The sequence below is a fragment of the Lagenorhynchus albirostris genome, chromosome 19 (genome assembly GCF_949774975.1).
Source record: "Lagenorhynchus albirostris chromosome 19, mLagAlb1.1, whole genome shotgun sequence".
Lineage (NCBI taxonomy): Eukaryota > Metazoa > Chordata > Mammalia > Artiodactyla > Delphinidae > Lagenorhynchus > Lagenorhynchus albirostris.
The window spans coordinates 45875464-45891114 of record NC_083113.1 but is presented as its reverse complement, the minus strand read 5'-3'; the positions used below and the strand labels follow the sequence as shown (position 1 = coordinate 45891114).

The following is a 15651-nucleotide window of genomic DNA, read 5'->3' as shown; positions in this document are numbered from 1 at the left end:
TTGGGGCGGGGGTGTTGTCCTGTTCATTGTAGGATGTAGGCAGCATCCTTGTATGCCTACTATATATGCTAGTACCATCTCCTGAAATCACGACAAACCAAAATGTCTCCAGTCATTCCCAAATGTCCCCTCTAGGCAAAATCACTTCCAGTTGAGTACTACTCTAGAATTCTAGTTCTTAGCAAATAGTAATGTAGTTGCCAGATATTCTTAGCTGTTTTTTTTCCAATAGAATTTAAGTTCTTTTGATCACAAGGACTGTGCCTTCTAAATTTTTTTATCTCCAGCGTCTAGCCATTGTCTGTCATAGAGATAATCAGCAAATATTTGTTAAGTGGATTGAACATAATTTAGTATTATCATGGATCCCAGATATTTACCATTGTAAACTGGGACTTGGGTTAATTATTAAATGAAGTATAAAGGATTCTGCAGGCAGTTTCACAAAAGAAAAATACATCTGATGTTTTCTGTTAGTGGTTTATGCACAGGCAGACATACTATTCCTAGTGTTTGTCCTTACACTGGGTATGTTTTTTGGTTTGTCTGTCCTTCGGTTACTTTGTTAGGCCTAGCTTTTGTTTGGATATTACATGTTTTGAAGTTCAGGTCCATAATTAATAGAGAGAAATAGTGCTGTCTTGATACAGAGTGCACAGTGGTCAATGCACAGTGTTATACCCTTAAGTCTTATGGGTGGAGGGAGTGGTTTTGTTGACTTTAACTCTGCTGTTCAGTAAAAGTCTTAGTAAATAATAGCCTTCTGTTGTCGAATTTTATTTTATTTTGCTTTTTGTTCTTAAATTTTTTTTACTGAAGTATGGTTGTTTACAGTGTTGTGTTCATTCCTCCTGTAGAGCAATGTGATTCGGTTGTATATATGTATACATTCTTTTTTTTAAAATATTTTTTCCATTATGGTTTATCATAGTATATTGAATTTAGTTCTTTGGGCTATACAGTAGGACCTTGTTGTTTATCCCTGTTGTCGAATTTTATAGAGCAGTTTTTTTTTTTTAACTTTTTTACCTCTTTGTATATTTCTTTGTAGGTGGGTAGATGTTAATGATATTTCTGTGATCTTGGGCAGTAGCTTGTTCCAAAGGCTAAGACTTAGTAGGAGGATTTGAGGAATTAAGGTGATGATATTTTTGAATTTAGTTCTAAATTTGATAATCTTTTCTTATTACTACCTCTTATCTTTTTGGGGGGAGAAGTAGGAGGACTTTCAGCTTCTTTGTTTTTATCACCCCACCCCTACACCAGTACAGAGATAGATAATCATTTTATCCATCACCAGGTTCTTTCATCTCTGTGCCCAAAACAGATCTCAAATCCAATCACTTCTACCATCACCACTGCTAACCATCCCAGTCTAAGCTATTTTCATTTTTTGTTTGGACTGTTGTAATAGCCTTGTTCTTGGTTCTCTTGCTTCCATTATTATCCTCCCCCAATCAGTTGTCCACCCAGCAGCCAAATGACCTTTAAAAACTGTGAGTCAGATCATGTTATTTACCTGTATTAGAAAACTACTCTGGTTTATAATGTCAAATAATCCACCCTCTAACTTGGTCTTAGTTCCTGAACTAATTTTAACTTGAAAGTAGTCACTGTGCTTCTTATCTTTTTCCAGGAGGAATAGCACAGCATGCTGGGCTCTGGATTTAAAGCTGAGCGTTTACGAGTCAATTTGAGATTAGTCATAAACCGTCTTAAACTATTGGAGAAAAAAAAAAGTGAGTTATGCATGATTGCATTATATTTTCTTTCCCAAAATACACCACTGAGTCCTAGCACCTCAATATTGGCTCTTTCAGGCTAGCACTATGAAGTCTTAAGGATCCCATATCCTTTAGGTTTTGGATACATTTCTGCTGTCCTTTGTGACTAGTTAGACTGAATGACTTTGTTGCAGGGAAAGGAACATACTCTTGCTGTGGAATAGGTAACGTGACTCCATAGGTGGAAATTTCTGGCTACACAAACAATATTCTCATCTAGACGAGGTAGCAAATTCTAGACTAGATGAGATGAGACTAAATTTGCTAAGGGAGGGTGAGCTAGGATATAGTAGAAACACCCACTTTTCTGTTTTGGGGTGGATGTCTGCCTGCAGGCCAGGGCCCAGTATACTACTACTTTGTGACTGGAGTGGGATTTGTGCTTTAGCGGAACTGGCCCAGAAAGCAAGGAAGGAGATTGCTGACTATCTGGCTGCTGGGAAAGATGAACGAGCTCGAATCCGAGTGGAGCACATTATTCGGGAAGACTACCTTGTGGAGGCCATGGAGATCCTGGAGCTGTACTGTGACCTGCTGCTGGCTCGGTTTGGCCTCATCCAGTCTATGAAGTAAGCTGGTTTGTCTTTTTTTTTTTTTTTTTAAGCTTCATTGAGGTATAGTTATTTAGGAAAAAACTTCACATATTTAATGTGTACAATTTGACGAGTTTGGACATAGGCATACACCTGTACACCATCATCACAATCAAGTTAGAAAACAGTTATCACCTCCAGAAATTTCCTTGTATCCCCCTTTTTTTGATAAGAACATTTAACATGAGATCTGCCTTAAACATTTTAAAGCACTCAATACAGTATTGTTTAACTGTAGGCACAGTGTTGTTCAGCACACCTCTAGAACTTTTTCATCTTGTATAACTGTAATGAAGTAAGGTATTTTAATTTGAAGACCTAAGTCAAATCACCTCTGGAATTTGAGAAAGGAGTAGTAATACTGGTCTCTTCCTACACATAGGGCGATAGCACTAAGGGACTACCACTTCACATACCCAACAACATTCTTCCTGCTATTCACTTGAAGGCTTGATCTCAATGTAAACAACTGGTGAAAAGAAAATTTGGAATCTGAAATCAAGAGGCCTAAGTTTGAGTCTTGGCTCAACCATTTTCTGACTTTGTGACCTTGGGCTTGTTACTTGTTTGTGTTTCCCCCTCCAAAATAGGATGACAGTGATGGCTTGAAGCCTAGAGTTATTGTGAGAATCCAGTGAGATTTGTGAAATTGCCTTAGAGGCTATCAAGTATGGGATACAGATGACGGGGTTTTGTTTGTTTGAAAGAATGTTAAATTTTATTTATTTTTTTTTACCTTAATTAGGGAGTTAGATTCTGGTCTGGCTGAATCTGTGTCTACACTGATTTGGGCTGCTCCTCGACTCCAGTCAGAAGTGGCTGAGTTGAAAATTGTGAGTACAACCAGTTTCAGTGATGCATGAAGTTTATCCTAGTAGAAAGGTTGGTAAATAAGTCACTTCTGCTTTTTTGACCACATATTTTTGTACCCTTCTCATGCTGCCTTTGAAAAAGTCTTTGTAAACGTGTTTCTTCCTCCTTTTCAGGCCTTATATCCTGGAACAGAACAGTGTTTTCCAAACTTGAGTAATTTTTCTAAGGGGCAAAGTTACAAATATCCCCCAGTTTTTTCTTAAATTATTTTTATTGTAATGTTATTTAAGTATGTAAAAATAGAAGAGTTTTTATAAACTGTAAACCAGTAAAGTTAAAATAACATTAATTTAAGGGAATGGATGTTTTGCTTCATTGATTCATTCCACAAATATTTATTGAGCAGATGTTGTGAGTTGGGTGGGTACTGAGAGCACAGTGGTGAGCAAAGTATGACACCAGCCCTACTCTTGTAGCTTAGAGTCTGGTAGAAGAGACAGAAAAATTCACTGAGAAATTGCCTGCCACATCGTGGATATGGTACTGACTGCTCAGGTACAAATTCAGTCGAGTTGTTTTCTCTCCTATTTTCTACATCTTTGCCAGTTATTCACTAGGAGATTGTCTCAGTCTTATCTCCCAACCTATCTTATGAGATTTCCTTGTCTTCTGTATGTTTTTATTTTATTTTTTATTTTTTTATTTTTTTGCGGTACACGGGCCTCTCACTGTTGTGGCCTCTCCCGTTGCGGAGCACAGGCTCCGGACGCGCAGGCTCAGCGGCCATTGCTTACTGGCCCAGCCGCTCTGCGGTATGTGGGATCCTCCCGGACCGGGGCACAAACCCATGTCCCCTGCATTGGCAGTCGGACTCTCAACCACTGCGTCACCAGGGAAGCCCTGTTTTTATTTTTTAAGAGCTCTTTTTAAGTCTCTGAATATGTATTTTTTTAATAGTCTATTATTTTTGTTTCATGGCTACAGTGTCTTCTAACTCTCTGAGAATATTATAGTCCCTTTTTAACTTTTCTTGTTTCTGTATTGTTTCCTTCTATCTATTTCTTAGATTTAAACTATTTTTATAATAGAGGCTTTTCTGAAAGGTTTCATGGCCCTTGGCTGTTCATATTTAAGAGTGAGGTACTAAAAAGTGGATTGGAACCTCTTGTGTGCTTGGATGGGCTTATTGCCAGATGCCAATTCATTGTTTGTTTGTTTGTTTCTCTTTTTTCCTTCCAGTTTCATTGAGGTGTAATTGACATACAGCACTGTATAAGATGTACAGCATAATGACTTGACTTACATACATCATGAAATGATTATCACAGTAATTTTAGTGAACATCCATCACCTCATATAGATACAAAATTAAATAGAAAAATTTATTTTTGTAATGAGAACTCTTACTATTTACTCTCAGCAGTTTTCATATATAACATATAGCAGTGTTAATTATATTTATCATGTTGTGCATTACATCTCTAGTACTTACTTACCTTACAACTGGAAATTTGTAGGACCTTTTGAGTGCCTTCATCCAATTCCCCCTTCCCTCCCACTCCCTGCCTCTGGTAACCACAAATCTGATCTCTTTTTCTATGAGTTTGTTGCATGTTTGTTTGTTTTTGAAGTGTAATTGACCTACAACATTATGTTGTTCCTGTTAGACAACATAGTGATTTTTTTTATACATTTCAAAATGATCACGATAAGTCTAGTTATGATATGTCACCATACAAACACATTACTTAGTTATTGAGTATATTCCCCACACTGTACATTTCATACTCGTGACTCATTTATTTTGCAGCTGGAACTTTGTACCTCTTAATCTCCCTCACCTATTTCCTCCTCCCACCCACCTCTTGCAACCACCTGATTGTTCTCTGTATCTATGATTCTGTTTCTGTTTTTGTTTGTTCATATGTTTTATTTTCTAGATTCCACATATAAGTGAGATCATATGATATTTTTCTTTCTCTGTCTGACTTATTTCACTTAGCATAATGCCCTCTAGGTCTGTCCATGTTGTTGCAAATGGCAAGATTTCATTCTTTTTTATGGGTAATATTCCATTGTGTATATGTACTGCATTTTCATTCATCTATTGATGGGCCGTTGGGTTGCTTCCATATCTTGGTGGTTGTAAATAATGCTTCAGTGAGAATAGGTGTGCATATATATGTTTTTTCTAATTAGTGTTTTTGTTTTCTTTGGATAAATACCCAGGAGTGGAATTGCTGGATCAGATGTTAGTTCTGTTTTTAATCTTTTGAGGAATCTCCATACTGTTTTCCATAGTGGCTACGCCAATTTACATTGCCACTAACAGTACACTAGTGTTCCTTTTTCTCCACATCATCACCAACACTTGTTATTTGTGGTCTTTTTTTTATGATAGCCATTCTGACAGGTGTGAGGGGATATCTCATTGTGGTTTTGATTTGCAGTTCTTAATTAGTGATATTGAGCATCTTTTCATGTGCCTGTTGGCCATGTGTTTGTTGTCTTTGGAAAAATGTCTATTCAGATCTTCTGCCAGTTTTCTAATTGGATTGTATTTTGGTGTTGAGTTTTTTGTATATTTTGGATATTGACCCCTTATCAGATATATTGTTTGCAAATATCTTCTCCCATTCAGTAGGTGGCCTTTTCATTTTGTTGATAGTTTCCTTCACTGTACAAAAGCTTTTTAGTTGGATGTAGTCTCATTTGTTTATTGTTGCTTTTGTTTCCCGTGCCTGAGACATACCCAAAAGCGTATTACTAAGACCAGTGTCAAAGAGTGTACTGCCTGTATTTTTTCCTAGAAGTTTTATGATTTCAGATCTTACGTTTAAGTCTTTAATCTGTTTTGAATTTATTTTTGTGTATGTGTTGAGAGAGTAGTCCAATTTTCCCAGCGCCATTTATTGAAGAGATTATCTTTTACCCATTGTATATTCTTGCCTCCTTTGTTGTAGAATAATTGCCCATATAACTATGGGTTCATTTTTGGGCTCTCTGTTCTGTTTCATTGATTTGTCTGTTTTTATGCCAGTACCATACTGTTTTGATGACTGCAGCTTTTTTAGTATAGCTTGAAATCAGGGAGCATGATACCTCCAGCACCAGCTTATTGTTAAATGATCTAAGCCCTTTCTTGAGGGAACTCTAGACTGTCAGGAACTAGTTTTCTTTCCTTGGAATGGTCATTTTCCTCAGAGAGGAGTTCTGTTTTCTACCTGGAAGGTATAAGCTGGCTGCATTTTTGAGAGCACAGGGAGAAGGAAGCCAAAGGTATCATTCCTCTCTTAGAGAAGATTTGCACATAATTCTCTTGTTGCCAGTATCTCTGCTCTCTGCTGTGCATGGAGCCCACAGTTCCTTTAGTTTAACCTCCCCAGAGAGTAAGCCTCCTGTATTCTGATAGGGTAGGGAGAGTGGTTATACAGTTTTGTGGGTAGGGGAATGGGAGAGTAGAGGCAACTACTTCTACTTTTAATGTAAATCTTGTTTATAGCCTCTCTTGTACTCCTCCTTTATATCAAGATTAATTCCAGATGAAACAAAGATTTACATGTTTTTTTTAAAAAAATGAAACCTTAAAGAAACAAAGTTAGGCATTAAAAAAAATAATCTCATAGTGGAAAAGGCATAAACATGCCACAAAACCTAAAAGCCATAAACAAAGAGTGATAATATAAGTAAAAAAGATTTCTGCATAGTATAAAGCAGAACAAAAACCATCGTTAAAAGACAAATAAAAAACTTATAAGTACCCAGTACCACTGAAAGTCTACCTAACACTGAGTGCCCCCTCACTGAACTTCCAGGTATTGGGACCACTCTGGTCTAATAGCACTGTCATCTCCTGCCTGTACTAACTTCTTTTTTTTTTTTTGCGGTACGCGGGCCTCTCACTGTTATGGCCTCTCCCGTTGTGGAGCACAGGTATGGCCTCTCCCGTTGTGGAGCACAGGCTCCAGATGCGCAGGCTCAGCGGCCATGGCTCACGGGCCCAGCCGCTCCGCAGCATGTGAGATCTTCCCAGACTGGGGCATGAACCGGTGTCCCCTGCATCGGCAGGCGGACTCTCAACCACTGTGCCACCAGGGAAGCCCTGTAGTAACTTCTTGAACGTTTTTTCTACATCTACTTTGGCTTCCTTTAGTCTGTTCACCATTCCATCAGAACGACTAAGGGTTCTGTTCAAAACACTCATCTTAATCCTGTCACTACCCCTTGCTTTAAAGTCCTTTAGTAGTTTTCTGTTGTTCTTGTGATAGAAACAAAACTAATAAAGCCTACACGGCCCTGCACTGTCTGGCCCCCATCTGCCTCTCTTCATTTCCTACCACACTCTTCCTTTGGGCCTTGCACAAGAGGCTCACTGATTTTATTTTGGCTTGAGGATTGGCCCTGTTTTTCCAGCAGAGGCCTTTGCACATGCTGTTTTCTTTTCCTGGAATGTTCTTCCTTCCCTCCATGTTTAGTTAACTCCTGATCATCCTTTACATCTCAGTGAAGCATCACTTTATCTGACTTTTCTGATCAGGTCTGATTCTACTGTTGTAAGCAGATAGTTTAGTGTACTTTTCCTTTCCCCTATCACAGCTGCATTTGTACCTTTATCTTTGTGATTATTTGAGTAATGATTGTTTTTACCCAGAGACTGTAAGATTTTATAAGAGTAGGTACAATGTCTGTTTTTCTTCATCATTTGTAGTGTATAACATAATGCTTATAATAGTGTTTGGCACATAGTTGCAGCTCAGTGGATGGCTGGATAAACAAATATCTAAATGAATTAATATGTACCCCTTAAGGCTTTACAGACCTAGTCTTTTGGAAATCCTGTTTACTGTTAATAGGAGGAAGCTTGAAGCCCTCTGTAGGAGTGGTTTCCATTTTTATTTACTGTTCTTTTTCTCTGTAGGTTGCTGATCAACTCTGTGCCAAGTATAGCAAGGAATATGGCAAGTTATGTAGGACCAACCAGATTGGAACTGTGAATGACCGGGTAATGAACATAATTGTTAAACATGAAGCAATGGGTGGGGTGGGGCAGGTTATTTTTATTGCCTGCAGTGAGTCCAGTGGGTACCACTGTAATGTAGAGTTAATCTGGGATTGCACCTTTCATAGTAAGAGAGAGAAGAATGCTGTCTGGCAGTGCAGTCAGCTCCTTACCCCTGTCCTACACCTCTGATTGTGAAGCTTTCCATCATCCTGTGTCATTCCTGATTTTGTACCTTATCCTTTGTGCCACTTGTGATTTATGGAGGTAGAAGTGAGGTGGGGAGAAGGGTAGATGATCTCAAATGTGGAAGGCAGCAATATCAGTCTTTGAGGCATATGTAACCAGAGAATGTGAGAGATACACGGGTCTTGTGCTTTGTGATTGAAAAAAATAATTTAACTGGATGGAGCTTCTTTTTTTCCTCTCAATTTGAAATGTGAGGAACAAAGTTTAAAATTGATACAGGTTAGGCTTAAGCTGGTTGATGCAGATGCATCTTAACCCTGGATCTTTTACTTACAGCTAATGCACAAACTGAGTGTGGAGGCCCCACCCAAAATCCTGGTGGAGAGATACCTGATTGAAATTGCCAAGAACTACAATGTGCCCTATGAGCCTGACTCTGTGGTCATGGTACGTTTAGAGTCTTTTAGAATACAAAGGAAAATGAGTCTCTCGATATCACTGTCTTTGAAAAATAACCATTTTCTTTGCACTCAAGTTTGCATATGGGAGTTTAAGCCTTTGTCCAGTTAATGCCTCTGGGGTAACAATAAATACGCCTGCATCTCTCAGAGTATTTAGGGATCAGATGAGATGAATGACTGAAAACACTTTGAAAAGGTACAAACTTTGATACAAATATAAAGTGGCATTATTGCTACTTTTCAGTGAAGTTCAAGGAATTGAGAGGCCCCTATGGGTAGCAAGAAAAGCCTCAAGACCCAGAACAGATCCTGAAAACATCTTTTGTGTGCCTGCCATGTGCTCCAGAAAGCTGAGAATACAGAAAATATATAAACAAGGTCCCTGTCCTAAAGAGGCTTACAGTGAAAGAAGGGCAGATATGCAAATAGTAAATCAGCAGTTCATGTTGACTGGGTATAGTATATGTTTTGGTGTGCTGCTCAGACAACCCTCCCCCTGCCTGAAGTACACATTTCAGGACAGAAACATTTATTCCGCCAGCTCTTTTTTTATTTTAAGTAAATTTATTTTTGGCTGCATTGGGTCTTCGTTGCGGTATGTGGGCTTCTCATTGTAGTGGCTTTTCTTGTTGCAGAGCATGGGCTCTAGGTGCACGGGCTTAGTTGCTCCGCGGCATGTGGGATCTTCCTGGACCAGGGCTTGAACCCGTGTCCCCTGCGCTGACAGGCAGATTCTTAACCGCTGCGCCAGCAGGGAAGCCCCTCTCCCAGCTCTTGAGAGTATTGATGACTGGTGGCTCACGCAGCTGAGTGTCCCTCCAGCAATGGCCCTCAGAAGACAGCTTCCTTACCCAGGGTCTTTCCTGGGGGCAGCCTGTATTTGGTAACTGGTCATTGCAGGGGATTAAAGACTCTGCCCCTTTGTCCCCAGTTGGGAGCACCTGCTGTAGTCCCAGCCTAGCTCCAGAACTCCCTGGGGGAATTAGCTGACCCCTTTGTTGTGAATGCATGGCAGCCCACCTTCTTCCTTTGCCCAGCCCTGCTTCCTTCATGTCCCCACAGGTGTCTGTCCCAAGAGACCTCTCCAGTAAACTTCTGTCAACGCTAATCACCATCTCAGAGTCAGCTTCCTGGGGAACCTAGCTGGTGACAGGCCTAATGATATGGGTTTCTCTCTTTTTCTTAGGCAGAAGCTCCTCCTGGAGTAGATACAGATCTTATTGATGTTGGATTCACAGATGATGTGAAGAAAGGGGGCCCTGGAAGAGGAGGTGGGGGTGGATTCACAGCACCAGCTGGTGGACTTGATGGAACAGTGCCAATGCCCATGCCCATGCCTATGCCATCTCCAAACACTCCTTTCTCATACCCTCTTCCAAAGGGACCAGTAAGTACACATACAAATAAATATGGATATAAACTCTAGAAAATGTTACAGAAGATGACAAGTTGGCTCTGTGAATACACTCAGGAATTGTAGGTTATCAAGAGGATTTAGCAGTAAGAATATTTGGTATTAGTTTATTGATCATACTGTGGAAAAAATAGCATTGGGATTTGGAGAAAGTCTTTTGGTTCATCTGTAGGTAATGAAGTGGGAAAATCTAGAGAGATGGTACTAGAAAAACTCCTTTTCATGTAGGTTTCTTGAACCTTTGGGACTTGTAGGTATACTAGTAGCGTTTTCCAAAAATGAATAACCAATACTTATTACCAGGTCTACCTCCTTTGTAGATAAGAAGATGAAAGTCATTGGTAGTAAGAAAGTCTGGGGACTTCCCTGGCAGTCCAGTGGTTAAGACTCCATGCTTCCACTGCATGGGGCGTGAGTTCGATCCCTGGTCAGGGGACTAAGATCCCACGTGTTGTGCAGTGCGGTCGTCTCCTCTCCCCCAAAAAAGAAAGTCTGGTAAGAAGCTTCCCTTGTAGACATTGAGGCAATTTAGTAATTTGAAGAATAGCCTTTGGGTACAGATCTTTAAAAATCTGGATTCTCCCTAATCACATGTGGTCCTTTTAGGCACTTTTTCTTTTGGGGCTCTTGAATACATGTATTAAATATATATCTTGAATATATATATATATGTATTCAATGTGAATATATACACATTGAGAAAATAGTTGTATACACACACATATTTACTTCTCCTTTCCTATTTACACACTTCAGAAATTGCAGATCGGGGCAATGTCTCTGATGTTGCCTTTCTCCTCTTGCAGTCGGATTTCAATGGATTGCCAATGGGAACTTATCAGACCTTTCCCAATATTCATCCACCTCAGATACCAGCAACTCCCCCATCATATGAATCTGTAAGTGCCTGAGCCTCTTTTATAAGCAGCAGGAGAGTGAATCCATGAAGAGAGAGCAAAATAATGGCCACAGGGAAGGCAAAGTTTTGATCAACTAGTACTGGCATTGCTCTATGCTTTGGATTCTTGTGTTGCTTTAATACTACCCTGGAAATGGGGAGTGGTGGTGGTGGTGGTGGCAGCGGCAGCATCATTGGTGGCAATGCTTTGTCTGCAGTTAAGCCAGGAATCAGGAAGGAGCTGCAGATCCTGGAAAGTTGGGGTAGGGCACTTGATCAGACTTTTTTTTAGACTAGGCAGAGAATCATATTGAGCTGGTACAGTCTTGGTACTAGAATATAATAATTGAAATACCAGTTTTATAAATTCTCAACACTGTGTAAAGGAATAAGAACCAGATTTTTGTCTTAAACAGATAAGTGTCTAGTAAATTTCAGCCTATAGCATTAATTTTATATTTTAGTCTTATAGTTAGAGCTTGCTGTTATTGCTAATATGGTAATGATGCCTTGAACTGTAGGTGGTTGTAACGGTTTTGGTTGAGAATTAGATGACTTTTCTGCCAGCCTTGTTTGCTCATCTAGGGAGATCGCCCTGTTCCTGAGCTTGCTTAGTGTTCTTTCCTTTGGTTTTTACATTGGGCCTGAATTTTTATGTTTTGGTTTTGCACGCATTGAAGCATTGCCCACAGCTGTTTCTAGGAACGAGGTAGAAGATCTTTGTTAGTATTTGAGGACTTGGTTCTTGGAGATGAATGCGGTGGTTTAGAATGCTTTCTCTCTGCCTGGAAGGTGAAGGTAACAGATTAAAGAGAGATGTTATGGTGTGGTAAGAATGTTCTTTTCCTCTGCTTGGCAGTTATGAGTTCAACATGGTATCTGTCTGGTTGGAAGAAGATCAGGAAAGGAGTATAGGGGGCGGAGGGGCAGTTTCTTTGGAGCAGTTTCTGTTGCTTTTGCTGAGCAGCTAGCTTTTGCAACACACATGGGCTTATACCATTACTTTCACCAGTGATGCTTTCTCCTTTGGTCATGATCTTTGTGTTTCAGGTTGATGACATTAATGCTGATAAGAATGTCTCTTCTGCACAGATCATTGGTGAGTCAGAAACCCTCTTGAGAGTTTGTCAGTACTGAACCCTTTGCTGTTTTCTCATCTCTGTTCCTCCCTCAGATTGTTTTTATGCTTGTGGCATTCTACCTACATGCCACGTTCTCTCCCCAAATGCAGTATGGTGGAAATAGAACTCAGGATTTCCCACTTCCAAAAAGAAAAAATCTTTCGTGGCTCCAAAGAATCTCCCAAGTTTCTGTTTCTCGTAGTGGTATCATTATTCTTTTTCACCTTGCAGTTTTCAGTCATCCTCAAGTTCGGTATGTTCCTGCTGCTTCCATTTCCACTGTGCCTGGAAATACCAAAATTGTTCTTAAATTTGGGCATTAAAGAGGGGGAAACAGACATAAATCATAAGTGTATAGCTCCACGCATGCTCATGTAGCCATTCACTGAAAAATTAAAACACTACCAGCACTTCAGAAACCCAGAGGAGAATATTTTTTAAAATTGGGACAGTTTCATTGAGGTATAATTTACATACAAAAAATACACAGAAGTGTATATTGTGATGAGTTTTGATGTGTCTCCACACACATGCATTATGTAACCACCACCTCAGTAAAGATACAAAACATTTCTATCACTCCAGAAAGTTACCTTGTGTTCCTTTCTAGTCAGTTCCATCCCAGAGGCAAGCACTGTTCTTATTTCCTAAAACTATGGTTTAGGTTGCCTGTTCTAGAACTTAGATACAAATGGAAACATACAGTAGGTAGAGAGGGCGATGATTTTAACTTGTAAGATACAAAACGGAAGACTAGAAATACAGATCACATTCTATTACATCAAACGGTATGGATGTTAACATTCCATATAAAATTTTTTTCCCATAAGCCTTAAAGAGTAGCTCATCCCAATAGAATTCTAGTACCATTTCTTGGACTTTCTTATTATGGGAGTAGACCTTTGTGAAAGGGGACAGTCCATTGAAATGAATGCTGTGTACCTAAGCCCCATGCATCACACTTTGACTTTCCCTTAAACTTTTTTCTCACTGTAGGAAAGTAAAACATATTCAACCATAATTAGAAAACATAGCTGTTAATTGTCTGAAAATTTTTATTGACCTTTAGAATTATTTTTTAAAAAACAATGTTTTCTCCAGTATTTTGATTATTTTATTGTTTCTGCCAGGGGGGATTGTGGGGTTTGAGGATCTGAGCCACTGGCATTTTTAACACTGTGCTCCTTACTGTAATTTAATTAGGTCCTGGACCCAAGCCAGAAGCTTCTGCAAAGCCTCCTTCCAGACCCGTGGATACCTATGACAACTTTGTACTGCCAGAATTGCCATCTGTGCCAGACACACTACCAACTGCATCTGCTGGTGCCAACACCTCAGCCTCTGAAGACATTGACTTTGATGATCTTTCCCGGAGATTTGAAGAGCTGAAAAAGAAAACATAGGCTTCCTAAACCAGGCAAGGTCCAAGTTCTGGGAAATGAGACTGAGCAATTTCTCCTTGTAACAAAGAATCTCCATGAAATTCTGCTTCATCTGTTAACCATCACTGAGTACACTCTTCCTCTGGGCTCTCTTCCTGCTCTGACACACTCTGCTGCTTTCCGGTTCTCCATTGCTCCTGAGAGACTAACAACTGGAGATTGTGAGGTTGGAGCAGCTGGCTCCTGGCAGCCTTGCTTGTCCATTTCCTGTCAGTGTGATCCCATTTCTCTCCTTCCTGTCCCACCATCTCTCCACAGGGGAGTGAGAAGGGGAGAGCTGTCAAAGATGGCCGGATGGTGGAGGAGAGTACTTCATGAAGTGTCTCAGCTCTGTGCTGAGGTTCTAGACTTAGAAACAAAGCCCTCCATACAGAGGGATTGGTGGTGAGTGAGATTCAAGGCCAAGTTGTCTATTTTCTCGCTCTAATATGAATGGGAGAGAGAAAATGGCTCAGGAAGCCATTGTAACAGTTCTTAGAAGCTGGGTCTTCTCATTGACATACACACTACTCCTTGCTGCAGGGCACTGTTCCACCTGGATCCAGTTGCAAACTTTGGAAAGTTGAAGGCCTCTCTTAGTTCTACTGGATTCTCAGGGAGCCCTCTGTGGCCTTTTGCTTTATTTTGAGTGCTGTGTTTCCCTTTTAATAGAGGGCAGCACTGTATATAAATTACTGTTTTTCCCCATGGCATGTTCTGTTGGATTGCATTGCTGGCCACATACTGGGCAAAAGTCACCATTCAAGGCTAAGGTGGGCTTCCAGTAGCCTTAATAGAAATATTCAAGTCTCTTGAGTAGTGAGCTGGAAAGCCTACAGGTGAAGAGGGGTTCCTGTTTTCATTTGAAAACGTTATGATCAAGAGAACCTTTAAAAACTGATCTCAGATAAATTTTTGGTGCCCATGTGGCTGTAGGTGTTTTGCTCCTTCCCTTGACGGATGAGACTCTTACTGTTTTGCCCCCTAGCTAAGGCCATCCTTCCCCACAAGGATGGATTTGGGATCGGAAGATACGACTTCGGCTTCTGTGTGGTGTATCTGTACACACTTGTTTCAAGCAACTTTAATGTTTTTGATTGATTTGTATGTCATGGCTCAGTAGCTGCTAATAAAGTTAAAAATTCTGTGCCCCGCTTTCTCCATTGTTTTGGTCAAATGACGAGGGTCAGGATTTTAGTGGAGAGTATTTAAGCAAGTGACCCATACTGGGCACAAGCCAGACCTTACTGGCTCCCTGGGTAGGATGCCTGGGGAGTAAGGGGCCCATTTCGATCTCAGTATTTAAGCCCAGATTGTTACCTGTGAGTTGGCTTGGTTACTTCTCTGTACAGGGCTCCCCCTTAGCCAGATCTCATGCTTGTATCTTTAATTAAAGTTGCAGTGAGCTTACTTCTGACTCATGTTTCCCATAGTCATCCTGGAACATGAATGATATTACTTGGTGTTTGTTTGGCAGCAGAGCTGGTTTATCCTGCACCACTGTTGCAGTGTTAACCCTCTGATAGTGCCAAGTTCCATAAACATAAGAATCTGCAGCTAAGGGGATTTTGATTCTTCACTAACAAAATTAACTAAGTATATTATAAACATCTATAATTTTCTAAAGTACACCATGCAAATAGCAGTATTAATATACTAAGAAGTAATAAGCCAAGCGAAGAGGTAACAGGATTAATCTTTTGAAACTTCATTTGTCAGTGGCCATTGCTGTTACAGCCGTTTGCTTACTTACATGTGTTCTGGTGTTGCTGTAATCCTAACAAACTTGAGAGCTTCAGTAGCAGCATATCCATCAGTGCAGCTTCTTTCTGAGTCTGTTGGAAGACAAAAAGAGAGAAGTAAGGAAATCGAAATTGCTGCTAATGGTGGAGGAAAAAAGTACCAAAGATATATTTTTTAAAAAGTAGATATAAAGTGTAAAGATACTGTTTCCTTTA

The 15651-nt window shown here is 40.0% G+C and overlaps 1 protein-coding gene across 9 annotated transcripts in view; it reads left to right on the top strand.

Annotated features, from left to right (window-relative positions):
• Positions 1-14840, top strand: part of IST1 (IST1 factor associated with ESCRT-III) — a 31256-nt gene extending 16416 nt beyond the window's left edge. For 4 of the 9 annotated variants that reach the window (XM_060131970.1, XM_060131971.1, XM_060131973.1 and 1 more), the window contains 9 exons: positions 1637-1739; positions 2173-2353; positions 3123-3210; positions 8109-8192; positions 8715-8825; positions 10026-10226; positions 11010-11152; positions 12202-12250; positions 13476-14840. In XM_060131970.1, the coding sequence (XP_059987953.1) occupies positions 1652-1739; positions 2173-2353; positions 3123-3210; positions 8109-8192; positions 8715-8825; positions 10026-10226; positions 11010-11152; positions 12202-12250; positions 13476-13661 (1131 nt within the window). In that variant the 5' untranslated portion in view covers positions 1637-1651 and the 3' untranslated portion in view covers positions 13662-14840. Of the gene's footprint in view, positions 1-1636; positions 1740-2172; positions 2354-3122; positions 3211-8108; positions 8193-8714; positions 8826-10025; positions 10227-11009; positions 11169-12201; positions 12251-13475 lie in introns of all 9 variants that reach the window. The other 5 variants (XM_060131975.1, XM_060131976.1, XM_060131977.1 and 2 more) reach the window with 5 other exon arrangements.
• Positions 14841-15651: the final 811 nt, after the last annotated feature.